The following is a 22,905-nucleotide window of genomic DNA, read 5'->3' as shown; positions in this document are numbered from 1 at the left end:
AGAAGGAAAAACCAAATCTTTTCCAATTGTTGTTGTTGTTATGTCCCTTCGAGTCAGAACTGGCTCCTAGCTGCCTCTCCAGTTGGTTTCCAGAGGTAGTTAAACACCTGGGAGGACATTGTCCATCTTTGTCCACGTAGCAGCTAGTGGATTTGAATCAAAGACCTTTGGGTTTGCAGTGCATGCAACTCCTTACCATGAAGTCACCAGAGCTCCCTATTTTCCAGTAATAGAAAGTAACAGAACTAAATAGCAAGTGGCACCTTGTCAAAGGCAGAAGCCTGAGAGACCCCAAAGGTCAAGGCAGTCCTATAGAGTTTCCGCCGTTACTGGTTTTGATATATTACCAAAATGGACACAGATTCTACCGCCTCTACCTGTTAGCAAACAGAACTTAAGTATGGATGGGATAAAGACAGCTCTTGCAAAGCTCAGGGCACTGATATCTAAGGCATGCATCCAAGTGGCAGAATTACTTTCATTGTTTTAGTCAAGTTTCTACTTGAAAGTCTAAATTGGAATATATGGAAGAGTTATATCACCTCCACACTTTTCAATCTGAAATAAAATATTAGCTTAGAATAAATCCAGCACCAGCTGGATAAAGAGCGAGAGGAAGGTGAACAGGTAAACTGTTCCTTAAGCAACAACTAAGAAGGCAGTCTAAGATTAGCAAAAGAAAAAGTGTGTGGACAGAAATAGCCCTCCCCCTTCGAGAAATTCTCACAACTTATTTTGCCATAGAGGAAGATGAGTGTTACAATATCTCTCTAACCAATCAGCAGCGCCACAGGCCTCAAACCAGGAAACCCTTTAAAGTATAGTATTTTAAACTGTGACTAAGACTGCTGACTCTCAGCTAGTTTTTGTTCCTTATGCTTGTAGGATGGAAAAGCAGATGTGAAATCTCTCATGGCGAAGTTTAACTCGGGAGGCATCCCCACAGAAGAGGTCTCCGTTAACAGCCGACCCTTCAAAGTCCCAGGGCAAAATGCACCTTCAGGAATACAAGCTAAAATGAACTTATTCAACAACCAAGGAAATGCCAGCCCTCCTACAGGACCCAGCAAATTTGGGGGCCCCAAGCCACCTCTGGGAGTGAAACCTTCTCCTGAGGAAAAGACTGACAAGGAACCCAAGACCTCATTTCCAAAGCCTACCCCTGGAGTCAACCAACGGTTTGGGACACAGGTAAACCCACCCAGCAGAGACCCTGAGGTGAAAGTGGGATTTCTGAAACCTGTAGGCTCTAAGCCCACCAACTTGCCCAAAGAAGATTCCAAACCTGTGTTCCCTCGGCCTCCTGGGAATAAGCCATCGCTTCCTGGTTTAAACCAAGACAATGACTTAAAGCCACCAGGCCTAAAGCCCAGGTCAAACCCTCCAGCCCAGGAAAATGAACAGAAACAAGTTTTCCCAAAGTTGGCAGGGGTTAAAGGCAAGTTTATGTCAACCTCTCAAGATCATGACCCCAAGCCCCTCTTTCCTAAGCCCATGTTGGGCCAGAAGTCGTCTCTGAGTCCCGATGAAGATGAGAACCCCGTGAAGAATGCATCTCCTCCAAGAGGAACCCCAGCCCCACTAGGGGCCAAATCGAAACCCAGCCCCCTAAGACCAGCAAGGGAAGACCCTGACAGCAAAGACTCTGGAGGAGAGACGTCAAGCTCGCCTTTCCCTGGAGTGATTCTGAAACCAGCAGCAAACAGAGGAGTTCCTGGCCTCCCCAGAAATGCTGAAGAAAAAAAAGAAGAGAGGAAGATTGATACTGCCAAGAATATCTTCCTGAGCAAAGCGAACCAGGAGGAACCAGGAGCTGGAGCTCCTCCTGCCAAGTTCCCTAAGGTGCCTTCTAAACTGACTGTGGGAAGGCCGTGGGCCCAGAATCAGGAGAAGGACAAGGGAGACAAAGGTCCAGCCATCCCCAAACAGAAACCATTGCCTCCTTTGTTTACCTTGGGCCCCCCTCCACCAAAGCCCAGCCGACCACCCAATGTTGACTTGTCAAAATACCGAAAACCTGCTTCGGCAAACAGTGAGTTCCATTTTTATTTTCTATTATATATTTTTGTTTCTCACAGTGGAGGTTGTTTTAAATGGCCAAGGGATAATTTTGTATTGGTTGCTCATGATATGTGATGAATTTTCTGTGGCATTTATCCATTTGATTTGAGAGGTCTGAACAGGTAGGGGGTTTTCCTTGCCTGTATATCCTCCTGGGACACAAGACCTAGGTGGGCTACTTATAGGGAGAGAGAGGCAGATACATCTGATTGATAAATGGTTTTGCTTGATGGCTGACATTTCATTTACTTCCTTACTTCGGTTTCATTTCTTTAAGTGTGATTCAGTTACTACCACAGAGAGTTACACAGAAATGGTGGGCATGCCTCCAAAGAAGAGGTTACCTTCTAAAGACAATTTGGTTGTTACCCTGAGCCCACAGGAATATTTAACCTTGCCAAGAGACCTTTTTTATTGTCATAACTGGAGAGTTCTTCTGGCACCTAAAGGGTAAAGCCCAAGGAAGTTGCTAAACATCTCACAGTGCACAGAAATGAACCCACAACAAAGAATTGGCTGGCTCAAAATGTCAGTAATGCAATGTTAAGAAATTCTCCTCTATTTTTTTTCATTGTGATTTGAGTGAATATTTACAAACACTCTGTTTTCATTCAACCATTTCTACACATTTTGTTTTATAGCATTGATTACAATACCTAGAATGTAATCACACTCTGCCTGCTTCCTCCTTCTGATTCTCATTTCCATTCATTCATCTCTCCCACTCTCCCAGCCTTAAGGCCTTTAAATGTTCTCACAGTTCATCATACGTTTCCTAAGAGCCAGTATTCAAATGAGAGAGGAACTGGACTCTTGTGAAATGCTACTTGCTGTTGCATATGTTGGCCCTTCTCCATTTTTCAGTACAATGTTCTCTGACCTTTTCTGATTCATCAAGGAGAAAGTAATTAGACAGGATGTTCGTTTGTTGTGTGTCTTTGAGTCAGAACCAACCTGTAGCTGACCCTCCAGCAGGTTTTCAGAGGCAGTAAATCACACAGGAGGAGACTGCCCAACTTTGTCCCGAAGAACAGTTAGTGGGTTCAAACCAAATGCCTGTAAGATGGCAGTGCGTCTCTTCACCACGAGACTACCTCAAATGAAGAACAATAAGCCAAAACAGTTTCATTTGTGACCAGAAACACTGCCACAATGCTATGCTTTTCATAACTCAGAAATGCTAAATAACTTGCAACGTTTTTTAACCTTGAAGAGTTATAAGAAAAGCAAGCAACTCTGGAAAGGTTACTATTTGGGGGCAATCATACATAACTCTTGCTTATTGTGAGGAAAAAGAAATGCTTACTTGGAACCTTAACATTATGAGGCATTTCTTCTCCTTAGAAAATAATGGTCCAATTATAGCAGATGACACAGGACCTGCCAACATTTCATTCATGAGGTCACCACGAGTTAGGACTCATCCAATGGCAGTGAATAGCAAAATCATGGTTATAAGAGTTTTGTTGGGGTTTTTTTTTTTTTTGCTGTTGAAACAATTTCTACTATGCCAATAAATAGCTGAGTCATGAAACCACTCAATAGCTCTGTGTGGAGAGCAAGTTTGATATGGCTCTGTGATGATCCAGCTTCTAAAAATGATGCAACCTAGTTACACATGGGTTTTCTCTTCAGCTGTCATCTTGGTTCCATTCTGGCTCAGAACCTAAAATCATTATTCATTATTCATGGTCTTTTAAAATGTATTTCTTCTCTATCATAGATAAATATGAACTATCTTGATTTCCATTTATGGCTCTAACTTTATGCCAGGAGAATAATTCTAATATTAAACAGAAATCCCCTGGACGCTTTCTCCTGCGTCCTCCCTCTTTAGTTCTGCTCTCCAACCAGACTGGATGTAATTGGTGCTTAAAGTCATTCTTTTGAGTGAGCACTAGCCAAGTCCTCTCTCTGGACCTGCATGGTGGCAATGGAGTCAGGCCTAGCAAAGCCAATATTGAAATTCTTTTCAAGGCAGAAAATAGAACAATAAGGACCCAGGCAAAATTGTATTTGTTTCCTAGGACTGCCATAGCAAATCATCACAAATGACAGTTCTAACCTTACAGTTCTGGGGTCTATAAATCTTATAGGAGGTTTTCAAACCAAATCAAGCCCAGTGCTCAAAGGTTGATTCTAACTCATGGTGACCCTCTCACAGGTTTCCAAGGCTGTAAAACTTTACAAGAGGAAACCACCGATCTTTCTCAGAAGGCTCTAGAAAATGTCTTTTCTTTCAACCTGTCTCCAAGGGTTGATGGGAGAGGGTGCTGGGAAAGCTTTTTTCTTTTTCCCCCCAGCTTTTTGATATCCCCAAGTGTTCCTCAGTTTGTGTTGCACAACTCCAGCTTCAGTGTCTTCACATTGTCATCTTTCCTCTACATCTGTCTCTGTGTTGAGCCTCTTCTTATTATGAGAACACAGCTCATATTAGATTAAGAACTCACCTTCCACATTTCAGTCTGGCCTCATGAGAACTGATAAGTGCCTCAGGGACTCTCATTTCCAAACACGTCTCCAACTTACCTCTTTGGGGAACACAATTCTCATCTCTTCTGCAAAACAGTACCTTCTCCGCAGGGCCCCTTTAGTCAGCACCCTCTCCTGCACTCCCTGACATGGTTTAGAGTCCAGATCCTCTCATTAATGTATCCCAACCACTCCCCATCTTTAATGAGAGATTAGTCTCTAAAATGAGCCCTGTTTTCCTCTTCATCTATACCCACTGCTAGGGAATGAATTCTGATTCATGACAACTCTGTATGGGGTTTCCTAAGTTGTAAATATTTACTGGAGAAGTCAGAGCCTCATCTTTCTCTCAAGGCATAACTGGCAAGCTTGATCTACCAACTTCTTGGTTAGCAGCCTAACACCTAACCTCCTATACCACCAGGGCTCTTGCCTCTACATCTACTTCTCCATAAGTCAAAAACTCCATTCTTCTCATTCAATTGGCCTTAGTTAAGGTCAGAATAGAAAGATCTGATTCAGATCTTTACTCAATATCATTTAACAGAAAATACATTTTGCTTCAAAGAAGGATAAAGACAAATTTACTCACTGACATTAAGAAAATTCTATCTCAAAGAGACTCTCCATTGGATTTCCAAGGCTGTGCATCTGTATGGAAGGATATTGTCCATCTTTCTCCTACAAGGATGGACTGTTGTTATAGATCATCCAGCTGGAGGCAGTAAATCAAATGGAGGAGATTGTTCCCCAGGGAACAACTGATGGATTTGAACTGCATTCCTTTGGGCTGACAGCTCAATCACTTACCACTAAGCCACCAGAGCTCCCTAAGTATAGAATAGTTGGACATAGTAAAATGTTGTTTTAGATCATGTCTGCCGTTTGTATGGTCTTCCAAGCCTCTACCTCATAAAAGCTACTCTTTATTATTTCTTATATCTCTATCCAATCTTTCTTTATTCTGCCATGTTGCTGTTGTTGTTGTTGTTGTTGTTGTTGTTACGGTTATGCGTCATCAAGTCACCTGTGACTCACAGAGAACCTATATACAACAGCTCTGAAACCTGCCCTATCCTGAGCCAGTCTAACTGACTCCAACACACCTAATCCCCTTGATTTTCACATAAGAATTATCAAATTGTACTCAAGGCTCACAATTTGTATACTTTTCTTAAGTAACAAGTCCCATATGTTTTTCTAGATTTTAGTAAAGAGAAATTGATTTCTTTTTTTGAACTGTCTAGTATCTTGATAAGTGGATATGACGGGAATCCAGAACAAAGGCTTTATAGCGGAGTGGATTTCAGGGGAGGGATTGTATAACAATGAAAGAATATTTTCTTTTACTTTTCAAAGAGAAGAGTGAAATGGAGGGGAATGGTGGGCATGGAGAAAAGTGCAACAATGAGTGAATGGAAATCCAAAAATCTCTGTAAACAGTCATTAAAATTAATAGTAAAAACAAAGAAGTGGGGGGGAACTGTCAAAAAAGAAAAACATAAAAAAGAAAATAGTTGTTGTTAGGGGTCATCAAATCAAGCACAACTCATAGCAGCTTATGAACACCATGTCTGAACCTCGCCCTATCCTGCACCATCCCTACCTCCTTCTGTTACATGTACAAATATATAGTTACTGGGCCAAATCTTGTTGAGGGTCTTTCTCTCTTTCTCTAATCCTCCACTTTTCACAGCATGATGTCTCTCACCAAGGGCTGGCCCTTCCTGAAATCAGCCCCAAAGTCTGTGAGATGAAGTTTTGCCATCCCTGCTCCTCAGGAGATCTTGTCTGCACTTCTCCCAGGACAATGTGTGTGCGCTTTGGGAAATCTATGGGTTAAATGGAAAGCACCCACAAAACCCCACTTCTGTCAAATCTGTTCCATCTCCACCAGGTTTCCAAAGCTATAAACATCTTTTTTATTTGAGTGAAAAGTTTACAAATCATTCATTTTCATGAAATCATTCACCCGTAATTTGTTTTCTAATATTAATTACAATTGAGTCATGTAATTAATTACAATATTTCATCAAACCAAGTTTGTAAGCCTTTTGAGAGATTGCCCATCTTTCTTCTGTGGAGCAAATGAATAATTTGAACCACTGATCAGTAGGTATTTAGTCTAATTATTTAATAAATTGATGTTGTTGTTATGTGCTGTCGAGTCACCTGTGACTCATAGTGACCCTATGTACAACAACCCTAAACCCTGTCCTATTCTGTGCCAAACTCATTGTCTCTGAATCAATCCATCTCATTAAGGGTCTTCCTCTCTTGTGCTGTTCCTTCATCCTCCCAAGCATGACGTCCCTCTCCAAGGACTGGTCCCTCCTTGCAACATGTCCAAAGTATGTCAGATGAAGCTTCAGAATCCTTGCCTCCAAGAAGCAACCTGGTTTAATCCTCTCCAGGACAAACCTGTTCATTCTCTTAGCAGTCCATGGTATATTCAATACTCCTCTCCAGCACCAAAGCTCAAAGACATCAATGCTCCTTCTACTAACCCTAGTCATTGTCCATATCTCTGATGCATAGCAAGTGATAGCAGAGACCATGGCATGCATCAGGTTCACCTTATTCTCCAGGCTGACATCATTGCTCTTCAGGCACTGGTCCCACATGGCCACATGCCCAAAGTATGTAATTTTACAGGATTTTTGCAAGATAATAGCATAATGAAGCTCATATTTACAGTGTTTATCACAGTATCTGGGATATTGCAGTAGTAAAACAGGTGAGTACTGTCTCTACGTTTTTTGAGACTGTTCACAACTTTAGTTTGCTTGGCTCCACAGTCAACACTCTTGGCACCAGTAGCCAGGAAATTAAAAGGCGTATTGCCATGGGAAAGTCTGCTGTTAGGGACCTCTCCAAAGTACTGAAGAGCAATGGTGTCTCTCTGGAGACTCAGGTGTGTCTGATACAGGTCATGCATGGTCTTTGCAATCACTTGTTAGGCATCAGAGAGTTGGACAATGACCAAGGAGGATAGAAGGAGAATTGATGATGCCTTTGAACTGTGGTGCTGGAGAAGAGTATTGAGAGTAACATGGACTGCTAGGAAAACAAACAGATTCATCCTGGAGAGGGTTAAACTGGGTGGCTCCTTGGAGGCAAGGATTCTGAGGCTCTGGCTAAAATATTTTGGACATGTTGTAAGGCGAGACCGGTCCTTGGAGAAGGACATCATGCTTGGTAGGGTGGAGGGACAGCGCAGGAGGGGAAGGCCCTCTATGAGGTGGGTTGATTCAGTGACTGGGGTAATCAGGATGGGTGTGTCAGAGACAGTGCGATTGGCACAGGACAGAGCAGAGTTTAGGGCTGTTGTACATAGGGTCGCTATGAGTCACAAACGACTCGACGGCGCATAACAACATTAAAACTTTATGCGGGGGGGGGGGATTGTGTACCAATGAGGGAGTTTTTCTTTTGCTTTTCAAGGAAAGGAGCAAATGGGGGGGAGGGGTTTGTGCGGGGAGAAGGGTGCAACAATGAATGAATGGAATCCCAAAATCTCTGTAGATGTTCATTGAAATGAAAAATAAACAACCTAAATTAAAAAAAAAACTTTATTCCCAACCATATGATTTCCTCATTATTTTATATTATGAAGATTATTCTAAGAGTTATACAACTGCATTTGGCATACATCTTACTTATAAATTTATCAGTGAAGTGTGTAAAATGGCAGCAAAGAATATACAATGCCTCCAATGAGTTTGCCACCAGCTTGGAGTCATGCCTACATTTCCTCCCCTTGCCAACCCAAAAAGGATGAGGAGCACTGGGAAATGTCCAGGGAGCCCTAGACAATGGTCACCCACAGATTCTGTCACCTGCTGATCAAGATCAAAGACAGTCATTTGGTTTAGCCAAATAGAGGTGTAGAGAGACCATGAAGCCAAGATCAATGGCTTTCATCTCATGATATTGAAGTAATAAAGATCAGTGTGTGTAAGGTCATTCTCTGTATGATACATTCCTATGCCCCTCCTCCAACCATGGTCAGGTTAGGAGAACATTTTCTCCATTTTCTGAGCATCACCATCAGCTATGGTCCTGAATTACTCACTTTCAGAGAAAACATCCCTCTTGTGCTGCCACAGACGCTAAAGTTTTCTGAGTTTGGGGTTTTATTTCAATCCTGACAAATAGGTATTCCAAACATATCAGGCTAAGCATGCATTTTTCTATAAGAGAGTTCCAGAATAAATTATGTGCCACATAGTTTAATTAGAAATTTTACCCATTTGCTTTTACTATGATCTTAAAGAAAGATTATATACTTTAGGCGAAATGAGATTCTACCTTTATGTTATTATCCACTGAGATTTAAAAGGTACCAGTTGGAGCAAAGTGGAATAATTTACTGATGAGATTTACTCACGGAAGAGTACATTGTCAATATTTGTGATTATAGTCTGTTTGATTTAACTAAAACTTCATCCAAAAGCACCATAGTCTGTCAAAACTGTGATACTATTTTCCTAAACCTCAGCTTCATTTCTCCTTTCCAAGTTTGTACCTAATTCCTGAAATCTGTATGTCAGATATACCCTCCGTCTGTTATTGCCTTTGTCCAATATTCCCAGCATTTAAAATATGCACCATTCATCAAGAGTAAATAATACTGGGTATGTCTCCCAGTCCCTGGTCACCTTCTCAACCTTTGGTCTGTGTTCAACCTTTGTTGTTGTCCGTCTGCCTTCTCTGCACTTACCCCCTGAGGGGCTAACTTGTCACCACTGTGTCAGACAATATGTGCTTGTGATCCATAGAGATTTCATTGACTAATTTCCAGGAGGAGGCTGCCAGGCTACTCCTACGAGCCTTAGCCCCGAAGCTCAGCTGAAACCTGTTTGCATTATCAGGGGCATCGCAGCAACACCTAAGCCACCAAAGGACCAAAGACAGATGAGTGGTGAGCAGGCAGTTTATGTCTGGCTTAATGTGCAAAACAAAAGACACCTAATTAGATAGCATCATATCAATTTAGTAGAATAGTTTTAAGTAGCAAATGTACCTAATATATAAATACGTCATAGTGGCTTACCTACTCTCAAAGTATGAAATGTATTGTGATACTATTTAATATATACACCATGCTTGATCAATATTGTTTTATTTCTGAAATATTTATTAATACACACAGGTAAAATCCATTAAAATGAAATCACAATATTCACGTAATACACACAGGTAAAATCCATTAAAATGAAATCACAATGTAAGTACAAAAGGAAGCATGAAAATGTCAGTGAAATCTAAATTCCAAATATTAAATACTTGCCAGTCTTTACAATATCTCATTTTTCTTAACTCAAAGAAAGTACCTTTTTAAATATGAAGGTTTTTCTTGGCTAGTTTCGTTTCAATCATACTTACATAAGTAAAATTAAAAAAGATTAGCTAGAATATTTGGAGCCGATTTTTGTGTTAATGCTTCATTTACTCAGTGGGCATTAGCTGCTTTTCTTCATACAGTCTATCAAAATCATTTCCAAGCCAAGTAAAACCATCTTGAAAAATTAGTTTTCCAATGTATATATTCAGTGCTAAAACTCGTCTTTGCTTTGATGAAAATATTCTCTGAATATGATGGGTTCATATGCTCAAGGAAGCTTTTTGCATATTTTTTAACAAAATGAAATTAACATTTATAGTGCAGGAGTAACACAAGTGATTGGAAGAACAGAATTTTATCTCAGGAGCAGAATACCAGCTACCTAGCTTGGCAAAAATTAAATTCCTTATCCTTCCAGAGCCGATATAGGGAGCCCAGGTAGCCTAGACTTTGGGGTATTATGGTGCTAACCCGGAAGCCACACCTACCCCAGAGGCCACACTTCTCTTTGGATTCTAGTCAACCAGTAATTACATGGGAGAAAGATGGGCAGGCATTCCCCATTCAATTTACCGCCGTGGAAATCTAGTGGACAGTCAACTAATGAATTGGTTCCAACTTATTGGACCTTGGAACCTTGAAACCAATTTAATAGAACCTTAGCAAGGAGTTTTTTAGAGGAGACACAATGATTATAATAAAATTGGCTCTAAAGCCCTAGGCATATTTCTCAAACTCCAGATTAATTCTTTTTTTCCCCAATATATGGATACTAACTAACGTGAAAACTAAGTCGTTGCCATGGAGTGGTCACTGGCTCCTGGCCAGCCCTCCATGGGTGTTCAGAGGCTGTAAACCACAGGTGGAAGCTGTCCATCTTTCTTCTTTCTCTCGCAAAGCAGCTGGTAGATTCAAGCCACCTGCCCATGAGCTGGCAATGTAACTTCTTACCCACGAGGCCACCAGAACTCCTGAATATGGACATTTTTTAAAAAAGGAAAAGTTGAGTTCGTCAGTGGATACACTGACATGTTAACTATTGTTGTTGTGTACCGTACAATTGGAACTGACCCACAGCTGACCCTCTCACAGGTTTTCAGAGGCAGTTAAATGCAAAGGAAGAGATTGCCCATCCTTCTCCCTCAGAGCAGCTGGTGGCCTCGAACCACGTGCCTTCGGGATTGCAGCGCAGCTTCTTGCCATTAGTAAATAGATTTATAAACAACATTTTGTCCTTCTTAAAGTGTCATTTCATTCCTGCTATTATATACAAGCTAGGGGGGGAGGGGGGAAATCCAGAGTGCCCAGTAGGAAAGTAACTGAAAGCTTGACATCTGGTTGGGAGGGGGCAGGGCTCAACAAAAACCCATATGAGGTTTCTCCCCCCTTGAAGTGAGAACCCTGCCCTGTAGGACCCACTCTTTGTATGCCTCAGACGAGACCACAGCAGCCTGCAGCTGCCCTCCAGCTCGTGCCCAGGCAGCCGTTTCAGTTAGCAACAGCCCTGGGCGATGGAGAGGGTGCCGTTCTGAGGATGGCAGTAGTTGGTTGAGGTAGACAGGTGTGTAGGGAGTGGGCCTTCCAAGGTGATGCCTTGCTTTTTCTAGATTTTCTCATCATTCTCCCAATTCGATTAGCAGCAACAACCTATGTGTTGTTGCTAGGTAGCATCAAGTCAGCTGTGCCTCACCGTGGCTGGCCAGAGCACAATAAAACAAAATGTTGTCCTGTCCTGTGCAGGTAACTAAACAACCAAGCATCTTAAAAGAAGAATGTTTTTAAAAGCCCATGGGCAAATATTGCAGACCTTCAAGTGCAGCCTCGGGGTAGTTTATTCGCTAAGTGAACATGAGAAAGGCCTGGAGGCAGGCTTCTGAAAACCCACAGCCTTGGAAATGCTACAGAGCAGTTCTACTCTCTGTTCCAGGAGCTGGAAGCAACTCAATTACAATCCTTTTGATGGCTTTGCTCCACCCCCACCTTGTTCTGGGGTAAAAGCTATTCAACTTTTACTAATAAGGTTTTATCATAAAAGCTATTCAACTTTTACCAGGAGAGAAAGAAGCACAGTTTATATTGAGAGGGGGGGAAAGAAAATAAATTCTAGGCTCCCTTGGTGTTTTACTTTAAGATCCTAACTGTTGCCTTAAAATAGGCTGAGGTATCGGTGTTCCACTGACTATCTTTGTTAAGGATATAGATTTCAGCTGGATGCTGAGCCCTGCTTTTCTCTGCTTTCCAGCCCTTAGCTCCTGATTGTTGTAGATTTAAAGAGAACACACATGCATACATGCAGGAAAAATGAGACGAGCATAGAGGCAACTGTGGCTTGCTCCTTGGCTGGTTTTCAAAAGTGGAAGAAGGATGAAGCAGGTCTAGAAGTGCATTTCAGTGACTTGTATTTCTAAGTCAGAGATAAGAGTCTTGGCCCATTGTAACAAGCATCTGAGCAAGCTAAGAACCACACTCTGTAGTAAAGGCCACCTGTGTTTGCTCTCAAGCATGAGTTCTTCATCTTCCTGGGGAGAAACTACGATGCTATGGCTGGGTGAGTGCTACAAGATGACACGTTCTACACTTTTCCAAGATCTCTATCTACCAATTGGGAACTCTTGCTTTATCCACTGTTGTTGTTTGCCGTCAAGTCAAGACTGACTCATAGCTGTCCTCCTGTGGGTTTTCTTAAGCAGCTCATTACAGGGAGGAGACTGCTATTTCTAGTGCAGCTCTTAGGGAGTTCTGGTGGCCTAGGAGGCAAGGAGTTGTGCTTCCAGCCCAAATACAGGTGGTTCAAATCTACCAGCTGCTTCATAAGAGAAAGATGGAAAATCTGCTGTGTGATTTACAGTCCCTGAAAACCTGCTGAATGGTCAGGTATGAGTTGGTGCTGACTCATATCTCATGAGTTTGGTTCTTACTTGTGTGGAATAAGACAGGATGAGGCAGCCTGTGTAAAACCTAGTGAGTGACACTCCTCTGTTCCCCCATGGCCTTTCTCTTTTCCTTCTCATCTCCTAAGCTGTGATTCTTAACAACTTTATTCTTTTTAATTCCTTCTATTATCGTCATGAACCTCCTTTCTTTGGGGTCAATGAACTCTGTCAGTAAAACCCACAGAAAATGCTGAGTGTTATCTAGTGTCAAGACCAAAGAGGCTGCTGAATTCTGAGCTACTGAGAAAACAGAAGAGTGGTGCCAGTAGTTAACACGCACTAAAGCTTGTTGCCGTTGTTGTGTGCTGTTGAGTGGGAACTGACTCGAAAGATGGGAGATTGGTCATTCTTCTCCTGAAGAGCTGCTGGTGAATTCAAACTGCATGTCTTTGATATTAAAGTACAGCTTCTTACCACTAGACTACCAGAGTTCCATAAAGCGTAGCAGTAAGAAATTGCACCATCAACCCAAAGGTTTTCAATTTCAATTCACCAGCTTTTCTGCTGGAGAAAGATGGACAACCTCTTCCCTTGCACTTGACTGCCTCTGAAAACCTACTGGAGGGTCAGCAATGGGCCAATTCCAACTCAATGGTAAACAATAACACATTTAACTGAAAGGTTAGGGGTTCAAGTCTATTGAGAGACAGCTGAGAAGAGAAGCCTGGTAATCTACTTAAAAGAAACCAACCAAAACCAAAACAAAACAAAGCAAAAACACACCCGAAAAAAACCAACCAACCAAACAAACAAACCCAGCAGTGAAATCCCTATGTGGGAGAAGGATGAAATCCTTATGACACAAATGAAATGACCTTGAGTCAGGGTAGATTCAACAGCAATTGGTTTTTCCTACACCCCAAACAGAAGCTTGTTGTTCAAAGGCTACAGCCTCATCTCACTTGAGGGCGGAAGGTGACAGTGGGAAGCGATGGCCGGGAGGGAGGAAGTGGTTTTGTTTTATGCTACTGTTGATAGCCATTGTGTTACGAGAAATGAACTGCTGCTGATCAAAATATATTGCGGAGAGTTTAGCCAATCCCAACAGCAGCATATTTTTATGTTGGTATATACCCTCGATTGGAACTGACCCAGAGATGACCCTCCAGAAAGTTTTCAGAGACAGTAAATCCCACGGGAGGAGATACTCATCTTTCTCTCAAACTGCGTATCTTCAGGTTGCCAGCACAGCTCCTTTCCATAAAAGAACAAATCCCAAGAGAAGCAAACCAAAACCAACCCCCCCTCATCCCACCCTCCACCATTGGGCTGGTTCTAGCTCATGTCAATCTTCCATTGGCTTTCTGAGGCTTGGAAATCTCAACTGTAGCACACCGCCTTATCTTTCCTCTTCAAAGTGGTTGGTTGATTTGAAAATGCCATCCTTTCGATTTGTAGCTCACCACTTAACCCGCTACACCACCGTTGATAGATTTATACTCAAAAGATTAACTGCCATCAGTTGGTTCTGACACACAGTATCCCTCCAATGGGCTTATGTTGTTGCGTTTTTTAAATAGGTTTTCATATAATAATTCCTTTATGTTTCATTCATATACATTGTGTTTTATACTATCTTCATTTACATTGAGTTTCAAATGATAATTCATACACACTCTATTTTGCAAGATATTTTTTAAATTGGTTTTCTTACAAAACTTATATACATGTATTTCACATTATTTTTCATTCACATTGTGTTTCATACAATCATTCTCATACATTATGTTTTATAAAATCAATCACCATTGGCCCTCGCCCATCATTACCCTCACTCGGATCCTTCCCATTTGCTTCCCCCCACTCTCTCCAGCCAGCAAACTGTACAGCCCTGTAGTTTGATCCCTACCTACCCTCACCCCGTCACTCCCCTTGAGTTCCTGTACACATTTTAGTTGTTATCCTTCTATTTTTACCATAATGGTCTTATGCAATATTTGTCCTTATTAGACTGCATTAGTTCACTCAGCATAATACTCTGCAGCTTCTCCTGTTACATCATATTTTTCAAAATAGTTGCTCCTGAGTGCTGCATAGTATTCCATTATGTGAATGCACCACAGTTTGTCAATCCCTTCAGTTTTGTTTGGACATTTGGGTTGTTTCAATGTTCTTGTGATGGTGAATAACACTGCTAGGAACATTGGTGTACAAATATCCATTTGAGTCTCAGTTCAAATGTCCTTGGAGTATATTCCTAGTAGTGGAATAGCTGGGTCAAATGGAGTTTCTATGTTCAACTTTTTGAGGGAATGCCAAACTGTATTTCAGAGTGGTTGCACCATTTTACAGTCCTAGCACCAGTGTATGAGAGTGCCCACTTCTACACATCTTCTCCCACACTTACTGCTTGCTGCCCTACTATGCCACTGCTACTCTCTCCAATGGTTTTATGAGGCTACAAATCATAATGGAAGAAGACTGTGTTTTGAAGAGGCGTTGATGCATTCAAACCATCAGAGACAGGTGGGCTTTGGATTAGCAGCACAGATCACTATGGATTATACCACCAGAACTCACAATAGAAGAATGTTGTTGTTATTAAGTACTGTCTCATCAAGTATGACTCACAGAGACCTTATGCACAACATTTTAACTCTGTCCTGTCCTGCACCACCCTTAGGATCCCTGGCATATCCATTGACACATACACTGTATCAATCCTTCTCATTGAGGATTTTCCTCCCTTTTTTTCTGACCCTCCACTTTTCCAAGCAGGAAGTCTCTCTCCAAGGAATAGCCTTTCCTAACAGAATGCCCAAAGTACATGAGCCAAAGCCTCACCAACCTCGCGTCCAAGGAGCACTCTGGTTGCACGTTCTCCAAGACAGTATCTGTTTGGTTTTTTGGCATATTAAAAGTACAAGGATAATTAATTCCAAATTAGTGCAAATAATCAGGTTATGTTATCATGCACTCTGGTTTTTTTGTGCTTAAGAAGTATAAATCCTTTAAAAGGAAGAATTCTAAAGAGCAACTTTCTCCTACCAGACCTGGAATTTGAAGCTTTTCAGATTTTTCTCTGAGCTAAAATATTAGCCATCCAGGCCAAACATTGTCCCATACGCATTTGTCTTCCTATCGGGATGCTAAATGGGTCTCAAAGGAGAAAGACGGACAAAACAGGTAGTTCGTTCTAACTAGCAACAGATGTGTCCTATATGCCTAAGGAGCAAGGAGGGAAGAAACTACCAGCAACTTATTACTGTCTAGTCAGAACTGACTCATAGCTGGTTTTCTGAGGCTGTCAGTCACCTGAGAAGAGACTGCTCCTATTTCTCCCCTGGAGCAGCTGAGGAATTTGAACTCTTCAGGAGGCCCCACCTTTGAGTTAGCTGTGCAGCTCCCAAAGACTGTGCTACAGGATTCCCTTGGAGCAATGGAGCAATGGAGCAATGAAATAGGGCCTGAGTCCAAGGTTCTCAGACCTGCCATTTCATAACAATGCCCCAAGGTGACCTCAGATAGAGCCCAGGAACCAGCTTATTTACCAAGCTTATCCATGGTAAGTCTGGGCAGGTTGCTCTTGGAACATATTAGAGACATTGCAGTCAGTGAGAATGTGATTGGGAGAAAGTGGACAGAGGAGAGGAAGCATTTCTAGACCATAGGTGTTTTCTCAAAACAAATTAAAAATAAATGCTGTAACACTAAGACAGGATACTAGATGTTAGTGATTATGTCAAGGCGTGCAAATGAGTGAATCATCTATTTGAGCAAATAGATAGTGTCTGATTGTTGCCCTTAAAATTTGCTTAACTAGAAAAGCGGAAAGGTGATATTCAAATGTGTAACGACTGTGATGGTGTAGCCCCCTTTACTCATCATTGTAACTTCACACCCGAATGCCAGAGTCCTTGGCCTTGTCCCAGATTAACTGATAGTTTGCTGGATTGTGAAGAAATGGGGGTGGGGGGACCTTATAGGGGAGTGTGAAGTGCCATAGGTCTTTAGATATTTTACTTTTTAAACATCTGCACAACAGTGTTGGAGGGCACAAGAGCCCACCAGTCCCTCCCCGCAGCAACCACCACAGAACACCTGGAATCAAAGATCCTCACCACTCTCTCCCTTTGTTTATTTTCTTCCTTTTTTCTGTTCTCTCTCTTCTTTCATTCCCATTTCCTTTTCTCTCATCTGCCATGCAGGTGCCTAATGTTTTACTGAGCTCGGTAATGCTCACATGGCACACCTAAGTGTCACCATCTTTATGTGTCCTTGCATTACATCCCTGTACACAGTTGCTGTGGTTGTTAGGTGCTGTCAAGTCGAATACAACTCATAGCAAGCCTGTGATCTGAACCCTGTTCATCCTCACACTTCCTGACACACAAGAGCCCATTGCAGCAGTCACCATGACAATCCACCTGGTTGAGGGTCTTCCTCTCCTTCACCGACCCTCCACCCTTCCTAGCACCATCACCCCCTCTTAGCAACATGCTCAAAATATGTGAGGCAAAGCCTCATCATTCTTGCCTCCAAAAAGCACTCTGGCTGCACCTTCTCCAAAACATACCTGTTTGTTCTCTTGGTCATCCATGGGATATTCAGTGCTCTTCTCCAACATCACAGCTCAAAGGTGTCAATTCTTCTGTCATCCTTATTCGTTGTCAAGCTCTCAGATGCATGGGAAGCAATAAGAAAGACTATGGCTTGAATCAGACACATCTTAGTCCTCAAACTGACATCATTACTCCTCAATAATTTGGAGAGGTTCCTAACTACAGATTTTCCCAATGGATGCATCTCCTGATTTCCTGACTGCTGGTAGCAAGGGTATTAATTGTGGAGCCAAGCAAGATGAAGCTGTTGACAGTTTCAATCTCCTCTCCACCCATCATGACACTGCCTATTGGGGTAGAATGAGGAAACTCTGCCTGGTCCCTAATCATCTTTACAAACCCCCAATGTTGTTGTCAGTGGGACAATCCAGCTTATTGAGGGTCTTCCTTTCCTTCCCTGACCTCCCACTTAAACAATGGTAGAAGTCAGAATTGCATCAGCTTGGCAGCAACAAGCTGACTGAGATTCATCTTCCCTGGAGCATGTCATCAGATCTTCATCCCCCAGAGTCCATGGGGAATCCAAATCACCAACATTTTGTTAGTAGCCAAGTGCTTAATCATTGCACCCTGTGAAGGAAATTTAACAATAACTAAAATTCATTGCCATTGGGTCTAAACCAACTCATAGCTGATCCTCCAGCAGATCTTCAAAGGCTGTAAATTGCAGAAGGAGATTGCCCACCTCTCTCCCTCAGTGCCGTTAGCGGATTCGAACTACCTGTCTTTGGATTGGCAGCACAGCTCTTAACAGAGAGCTCCCTTAAAGGAAATTATAGCAGTGCAAAAACAAGCTAAGCAGACATCTTAAAATCAAGGCAGCCTTTCTCTTCTACTGCTTTTCTGTTCTATCTTCAAAAGGTGTGTTAAGCTTGAAGAAAAACACTCAAGGTTAGACACTGCAGACAGATTCCTGTGTTTGTCGTGAGCCTAATGATAAAAGAAGAGGGAAGGTGGCTGTGGCAATGATAAAACACTTTTTTTTCTCCCTTATTTAAGCCTGTCACAGTATTTTTGTAAACTGAAGACTGTTTTCTTTTAATCTTGCTGTGAAGTTGATGGGCAAATTTGCAGATCATACTAGGAATGCTTTGAGATCTATGAGAAGTTAAATGTCTTCTAAAGACAGGGGCACAATTCTTGGGTTGAAGAATGGAGATACTGGAAGAATTGCCCTTCCATAGGGATTGTTAACAGCCTCTTCACTGCTGGGGAGGCGTGGAGACACACCGGGAAAGGCTCTTGTTTCTGTTGTGTTTTGTTTCCAACACATTCTATTTTTTTTAAAGCAGTTTTAGGTTTATGGGGGGGGGAATGTACAGAGAGGTCTGACATATATTGTTATTCATACCTGAGGTTTGTATAATTCATTTGTTAAAATTGATAAAACAGTGTTGATACATTATCATTAACTATCTAAGTTGTCAGCCCTTAGAAAATGACATCGTGCTGGGAAAGGTGGAGGGTCACGGAAAGAAGGAAAGACCTCCTGCAAGATAGATTAGCACAGTGATTCTAAGAATGGGTTCAAGTATACCAGAGATGGTGAAGATGGCTCGGGGGGGGGGGGGGTAAGTTTTGGAGCAGTAGTTCATAGAGTCACTATGAGTCATAGGTGACTCAATGGTACCTAACAACAAAGTCCATGCTTCACATTAAGGCTCATTTTCCGTGTTATACAGTTCTATGGATTTTGAATAATGTCTAATGGCAAATATTGTTGGTGTTGTTGTTATGTGCCTATCAAAAGTTCTACGAGCAACCATGTCGATTTGGAGACTAAGGGACATCTGATTTAGGCCATGATCTTCACATTTCCTTGCTGTGCATCAGAGAGCTGGATAATGATCAAAGATGACAGAAGAATTGATGCCTTTGATTTGTAGTGCTGAAGAAGAGTCTTGAAAATAGACTGCCAAGAGAACAAATAGGTTTACCCTTAAGAGGCTGAAACAGGCTTCCCCTTGGAGGCAAGAATTTTGAAGCTCCATCTCACATACTTTGGGCATGTAGCCAGGAAGGACCAATCCCTGGAAAAGGACATCATGCTTGGAAAGGTGTAGGGATAGCAAAAGGGAGGAAGACCGTGGATGAAAAGGATTAACACAGTGACTGGGTAATGAAGGGTAGGTGTGTCACAGACAGTAAGTCTGGCTCAGGACAGAGCAGCATACGGTAGGACATAGGGTCACTAAGAACCACAGGTGACTCAATGGCACGTAACAACAACATGCATATCCTGATCTCCTGACTACTGCTATCAAGGGGGTTGAGTGGAGAGGTTTCAGCAAAGTTCCCATTTTAAGACAGACACACTAGGAAGCAGGCTTGACCATCTATAGGCTTTCAGAAACCCTATGAACAATGTTGTTATGTGCCATCCAGTTAACTACAACTTGTAGCGACCCTGTGAACAATAGTTCTGAACCCCGGCCTGGCCTGAGCCATTCACTGTCTGTCACAAACCTGTCCCATTGCCACCCACCTTTTAGATTTCATATTTTCTGAACTTTTACATTTTCACTTGTCTGTAAAACTATAGTCTAGGTCTGTACTGTCCCGCCCAAAAGTGCAGCCACTATCCATTGGTGACTATTTAAAATGAAAAATTCACTTTCTGTTTTACACCAGCTGTGTTTTCAGTGTTTAGACAGACACTTTGGATTGTTGGCTACTATACAGTACAGGGAGCTCTGGTGGCCCAGTGATAAGGAGCTGAGCGGCCACCCTAAAGGCATATGGCTTGAATCCACCAGAAGCCGAAAGATGGACAAACTCCACCCATGGGATTTACAGCCTCTGACAGCCTCCTGGAGGGTCAACTATGAGTCAGCTGTGACTAGACAGCACGTAACAACCTAACAACGACTGTATAGCACAGACAACAAACATTTCCATCCTTTTCATGTTCTAATGGACAGGACTTGATCTAGAAGATCCTGTGGTACTTCAGTTCCCACATACTTAACATTGAATTAACATTTCCTGCAAAATCACACAAATTGCATCCCGTACTGTGTTAGTTATTTCTGTTGCCAAATCCTTCTGTACTGTGAGTCCCAAGCAGGACCTATGCCCTATTTATCCGCATATTTTCCCTCATACGTGTACAAGTATGAGGAAAATGTTTACACTGGGCAAACATGGGTTGAATGAATAAGTGGGTGAATAAGGTCCTAAAATTCTGTTTTAAAACTATATGGAAAAACAATCACCTTGTGAAATGTCTTAGACTATTCTTGGAAAATTGAATTATTATAAAACAGCTTAATTAAGAGTCTTTACTCCATTTACAACAGGTCTCCAGGACAGACCTGTTTGTACTCTTGGGGTCCACAATAAGTTCAATACTCGTACTTAGCACCACAGTCAAAGACATTAATTGTTCTTCTATCATCTTTAGTCATTGTCTAATTCCCTAATGCATTGCAAGTAATTGAGAAGACCGTGGTATGGATCAGGTGCACCTCAGTCTCCAGACTGACACTGTTGCTCTTCAGCACGTTGAAAAGGTCCTTGAGAGCACATTTTCCTAATGCAATTTGACTTTTGATTTCTTGACTGCTGGTGCAAGAGTATTGATTGTGGAACCATGTGAGCTTAAATTGTTAACAATCTCAATCTCTTCTCCATCTATCATGATGATACCAATTGGCCCAGTGGTGCCTGCCTGGAGGCAAGGAAAATGAAGCTCCATCTCACATATTTTAAGTAGGTTGCCAATCCTTGGAAAAGGACATCATGCTGGCAAAAGTGGAGGGACAACATAGGAAAGGAAGACCTGGCTGAAATGGATTGACACAATAACTAGAGTAATGAGCGTATTGGCTCAAGACAGGGAAGGGTCCTGATTTGCTGTGCACAGAGTCACTATGAGTCACAAGGGACTCAATGACACATAAAAACATCACAATGTTTCAGAAACCATTCAGATGAAAAGACTAACCATGGAGGTCCGTGGAAGCAGATGGAGATAGAATAGGGCACAGGGACAGAGCTTTACAAAAACACTCAACACTTTTGTCCACCATCATTAGAGAGTCTGATTTAATTTTCCTGATTAGACATTGGAGAGAAAAGGAAAGCACTATTATTTTGGAATTGGAGATACTGTGGTTGTGGATTGTTGTTATTAAATGCCATAGAGTTGACTATAATGCAAAGCGACCCTATGAACGACAGCACTGAGTCTTGCCCTGTCCCGCACATACTCATTATCCTCAAGCACATTGCTAAAGTCACTATGTCGATCCACCTTATTAAATGTCTCCCTTTATTTCTCTGAACCCTCCATCTTTCCTAGCATGATGTCTTTTTCCAAGGACGTCATTGAGAGTAACAGTTGTGGATGTTGTTGTTGTTGTGTAACATCAAGTTGGAACCGACCCACAGCTGACCTTCTGGTGGATTTTTGGAGGCACATGGGAGAGTGTCCATCCTTCTCCCGGGGAGCAGCTGGTGGTCTCAAACTGTGTGCCTTCTGCATTGCAGCACTGCTTCTTGCCGCTAGATATGGATAGTAACTTATGTTGATCAGGAACCATATGTGACTCTAGAGAGCCAATAGAAATCAGAGAGGCTTATCTCTGGTCTCTTGAAGTTTGTCTTCTAATAGGAGCTACATGCAAATAAGTGGATACTTATATTACCATGTGGTCAATACCAGTGTAAGTAAGGAGTATACAAGCACTGGGTGCTCTGGCTTAAATCGTCCTGGAGACTTAAGGAGTGGAGCTGTTTGGGAATTATGCCTATACTGTGCCCCTGAGTTAAAGCAGGCATAAACCAGACAAGTGAGACAAGAGAGGTGAAAAAAAAAGGAACGTGAGGGTGGGGAGAACAGATGTGCACATGCAGACTGTAGAAGAGAAAGGAGAGCTTGGTGGTATAGTTCCATGAACTCTTCTGGAGCTCAGAAGCAATGATATCACAGCAGCAGACACAGAACTGGTGAGATTAAAGGAAACAAAAAAAAAATTCACTGCTGTCCAGTCAGTTCCCACTCACACTGACCCTCCCTCTGGTTTGTGAGGCTGCCAATCTTCACGGGAGACTGTCTCCCTTTCTCCTGAAGAACTGCTGGTGGATTTGAACCATCAGAAGTACTCAGCCAATCACTATGCCACCAGAGTAAAACAGTTACTAAAAAAATTCATAAAAGACTACATACTTAGTCCTTGTCTTCTGAGATGGAAGAAGATCTCATCTCTTTTCTCTTTCTGTATTCCATCTACTGTCCTTTGCACCTGTATAACATCCAGATCAGACTGTGATGATTTCACATCACTGTGTCATGATAGTAACTGATGCCTTTGAGCTTTTGGTGCTGGAGAAGAGTATTGAATTTCACTGTGTCATGATAGTAACTGATGCCTTTGAGCTTTTGGTGCTGGAGAAGAGTATTGAATATACCATGAACTGCTAGGAGAACAAACAGGTTCGTCCTAGAGAGAGTGAGACCTGGCTGCCCCTTGGAGTAAGGATTCTCAAGATCCATCTGACATATTTTAGACATGTTGCATGGAGGGAA

The 22,905-nt window shown here is 42.1% G+C and overlaps 1 protein-coding gene across 1 annotated transcript in view; it reads left to right on the top strand.

The window, feature by feature from the left end:
* The first annotated feature begins 891 nt into the window (after positions 1-891).
* Positions 892-22,905, top strand: part of FYB (FYN binding protein) — a 181,313-nt gene continuing 159,299 nt past the window's right edge. Inside the window, exon 1 of the mRNA XM_006889579.1 lies at positions 892-2,032. Coding sequence (XP_006889641.1) covers positions 913-2,032 — 1,120 coding nt within the window. The 5' untranslated portion in view covers positions 892-912. The remainder of the gene's footprint in view (positions 2,033-22,905) is intronic.

This window comes from Elephantulus edwardii, unplaced genomic scaffold, assembly GCF_000299155.1.
Source record: "Elephantulus edwardii isolate Elephantulus edwardi_28Jun2011 unplaced genomic scaffold, EleEdw1.0 scaffold00079, whole genome shotgun sequence".
In the NCBI taxonomy this organism is placed as follows: Eukaryota; Metazoa; Chordata; class Mammalia; order Macroscelidea; family Macroscelididae; genus Elephantulus; species Elephantulus edwardii.
Note: the sequence above shows the minus strand (reverse complement) of the source record. Positions and strands in the feature narration are given on the sequence as shown.